The 3348-nt window shown below is 46.2% G+C and overlaps 1 protein-coding gene across 1 annotated transcript; it reads right to left on the reverse strand.

The window, feature by feature from the left end:
* Positions 1 to 968: 968 nt before the first annotated feature.
* STX11 (syntaxin 11) lies at positions 969 to 1882 on the reverse strand. The gene has a single exon (XM_006891659.1). The coding sequence runs from the start codon at positions 1878 to 1880 to the stop codon at positions 1017 to 1019; it is 864 nt and encodes a 287-aa protein (XP_006891721.1). The 5' UTR covers positions 1881 to 1882; the 3' UTR covers positions 969 to 1016.
* Between the last annotated feature and the right edge of the window lie 1466 nt (positions 1883 to 3348).

Here is a 3348-nt window from a genome sequence, read left to right on the forward strand (position 1 = left end):
TGGAATAGAACAAACCAACCAACCTCAATAACGAAGAAAAGTGTCCATCTTTGACATAGATCACACTTATAAAATTAAAATTAAACTAATGTTTATTAATGTACTTGCACTATTGAATATTAGTATTTTACACTTCAATACATATGTGCATATATAATAAACAAGTAAAAAAGTAAAATTTAAATTATTTTTTATCTGTGAGAAAATATAAAATGTGACTTATACTTCAACTTCAGTGCTTCTTCAATACTCAGTATTTAAAAATATTGGGGAAAAAATCTTGAAATTTGTGCTGGTGGAAATATTAAAAGTGAAGGGGTTAAGGCAATAGTGAAAGTTTAATGTGATTTTTAAAAGAGGAGGATGGAGTAAGCATAAAAAGCAAAGGGTATACTTCCGGGCTGGGAATTCATAAAAAACCTCAAACAAAGAATTTGAATTGAAGATGTTAAAGTTTTTCTCAAGGTCACTAGAAATTGAACAGAACCAAGGAAGTTTTAAAAACCAAAGCCACACCAGTTTCCACTTAGAAGCCATCAATTCCTGGCAGCTCCATAACTGTTGGAGTCGAACTGTGCTCCATGGAGTTTTCTATTATATTTTTTTTCCAGAACCAAGTTGCCAGGCCTTTCTTCCACGGTGCCTAAGGTGAACTAAAACTCAACACACAGGTTAGCAGCCCAGATGCTAATTGTATGGACCACCCAAGGAATTCAAGGGGGCCTGAGGCTTGGGTCCATGAACTTAATCTTTGCTAATTGGTTCCGGTGGGAGGCCAGAGGGAGCAGTACTGGTAACCCACAGGTGACACCTCTCCGGAGGTTCGAATCCACTAGTGAGTGGTTCTGTGGGATAAAGGTAGGCAAACTGGAGTTTGTCCTTATTGAAGAAACACCTACAACCTCCGCATCTTTCTCTCCATTTCTCTGGACTGCCCAAAGCCAGAAGCCATCGAACGGCACCCTTTCCACTCGTGCTTGCCGCGGGTTTTAGGGCTGGGGTGGCCCCGGCCCGCGCTAGTCGAGGCACGGGCAGCAGAAGCAGCAGATGGCCCGGCAGGGGTTCTTCTTCTTGTACTGCACCGCCTTGCGCACATGCGCCTTGGCCTCGCCTGTGTAGTCGAGGGTCTGGAGCACGTTGAGCTCGATGACGTTGAGCGTGTCGGCCTGCTCCTCCACCAGCGTGGCCATCTGCAGGAAGAGCTCGTGCACGTCGCGGATGCGGCTCTCCAGGCGCAGCAGCTCGCGGTGGCGGCTCTCGATCTCGTTGAGCGCCGCGCGCGCGCCCTTCACGTCGGCCAGCAGGTTCTCGGAGAACACGTCCCACTTGCCCTGCTCGAACATGTCCTCAATCTGGTCGCCCGACACGTCCTTGCCCATGATCTCGAGCTGGCGCTGGATGCGGATCTTGCAGTTGGCGCGCTGCTTCATCTCGGCCTGGTTGTACTCGTGCATGGCGCTCTGGAAGGCGCGGGTGAGCGCGCTGTACTGCGCCCGCGCGATGCGCGCCACAGCCGAGTTGGCGCCGTGCTGGGCCTCTGCCGCCTCGCTCAGCGCTTTCATGGAGCGCAGCTTGCGGTGGATGGCCTCGCCCCGCGCCTTGATGTCCTTGGCGATGGAGTTGGTGTCGCGCTTGATGCTGCTGAGGCGCCGCATGGACGTGAGGAAGCGGGTGTTCTGCTTCCCCAGCCGCTTCACGTCGGCCATCAGGTGGTGGTTTTCAGTCTGCAACTCCTGGATGTCCCGGTACAAGGACTCCAGCAGGTGGTCCGTCTCAAACACGATGTCCTCATGGGGCGAGTCAATGTCATCGTCTCCATCCGGGAACTGCCGGTCATAGTGTTTAGAATACTCCAGAAGTTCTCCTAGCCGGTCCTTCATTTTGCCTGCAAGTAGAGATAACTGAGTTATATTCTATTTATTTTTTAAATTTTATTTTATTTGTGTGTGTGTGTGTGTACCGTCAAATCAGATCTGACTGGTACAGGAGGAAATTGTTCCTCCTTCTCCACCAGAGCATCTGGTGGATTTGAACCGCATACCTCTGGGATTACAGTGCAGCTTCTTGTACAGGTTATATTCTTAATACTGAGTTTCAAGTATCTACTTTCAGGGGATCGAATCAAATAAACATTCTGCTTTGTGTTTGGAATTTGTTATCCCTGGGTGTGGGTTACAAGTGCATGGAAGAAGCTAAAAAGACTATACTTCTGTATTCACCTGTAAGGAATGACAGAACGGAAGCCATGGTGACAGCCATACTTTATGCCTAGAGGTGTTCGTTCAGTACTGTTGTTGTAAGGAGCCATCAAAACAACGTTGTAAACAGTGAATCTGAACCTTCCTGTCCTGTGCCACCCTCATCATCATTGAGCCTGTTTCAGTCACTGTGTCAGTCTATCTCGTTGAGGGTCTTCCATCTTTCCAAGCACAAGGATCCTGCCCTTCCTAACAACAAACCCAAATAAATGAGAGGAAGCGCCATCATCCTTGCCTCCAACAGCGCCCAGAACTCAATCAGTTATTTAACATTTTAGATTGGAGAGCGGCCTTTTTGTTACATTAAGTTTAATAATAACAAGAAATGTAGGCAATGAAAATTAAAAGCAAAGGAGAAAACACTTGCAAAGGTTGGAATAGGCCTGTTAGAAGCATTCAGGACACCAGGTACATACTTCAGCTCAGCACCAGTATCTTCAGTCTTCTTCTTAATAATAACTTTTAAAAGTTACCATATAAATCATAGTCTGGGTGGAGGGTCAGAGAAAAGAGGAAGACCCTCAATATGCTGGATTGACGCAGTGGCTATGACAATGGACTTGACCATGACAGTTCATGACGATGGTGCAAGGTTTCATATCTGTTCATCTGAACCATGGTCTACTCAACAGCACTTAATGATAACAACAGCTTCATTTGTGTCTTAAATTGTTTAAATAATGTTTAAAAAACAACCATGTTTGAAATAAAACAAAGATAAAAATTAAGGGGTATGTCTATCTGTGTTTCATTGACTATACAAAGGTGTCTGGGTGGAGCACAACAAACTGTGGCTGACTGGGAAGAATGGGAATGCCAGAACATCTGATTGTGCTTATGCGAAACCTATACATGGACCAGGAGGAAGGCATCAGAACAGAACAAGGAAACACTGCATGGTTCAAAATTGAGAAGGGTGTATACCAGGGATGGGTCCTGTCTCCATACATTTTTAATCTACATGTGGAACAGATCATTTGGAAGGCTGGGCTTTATGAGGAGGAATGTGGCATCAGGATTGGAGGAAGACTCATCAACTACCTACGTTATGCAGATGACACAAACTTGCTTGCAGAAACTGAGGAGGACC

Source organism: Elephantulus edwardii, unplaced genomic scaffold, assembly GCF_000299155.1.
Source record: "Elephantulus edwardii isolate Elephantulus edwardi_28Jun2011 unplaced genomic scaffold, EleEdw1.0 scaffold00102, whole genome shotgun sequence".
In the NCBI taxonomy this organism is placed as follows: Eukaryota; Metazoa; Chordata; class Mammalia; order Macroscelidea; family Macroscelididae; genus Elephantulus; species Elephantulus edwardii.

Excerpts from the sequence above, each read along its gene's own strand:
- STX11 (XM_006891659.1), bottom strand. The coding sequence starts at position 1,880 with ATGAAGGACCGGCTAGGAGAACTTCTGGAGTATTCTAAACACTATGAC.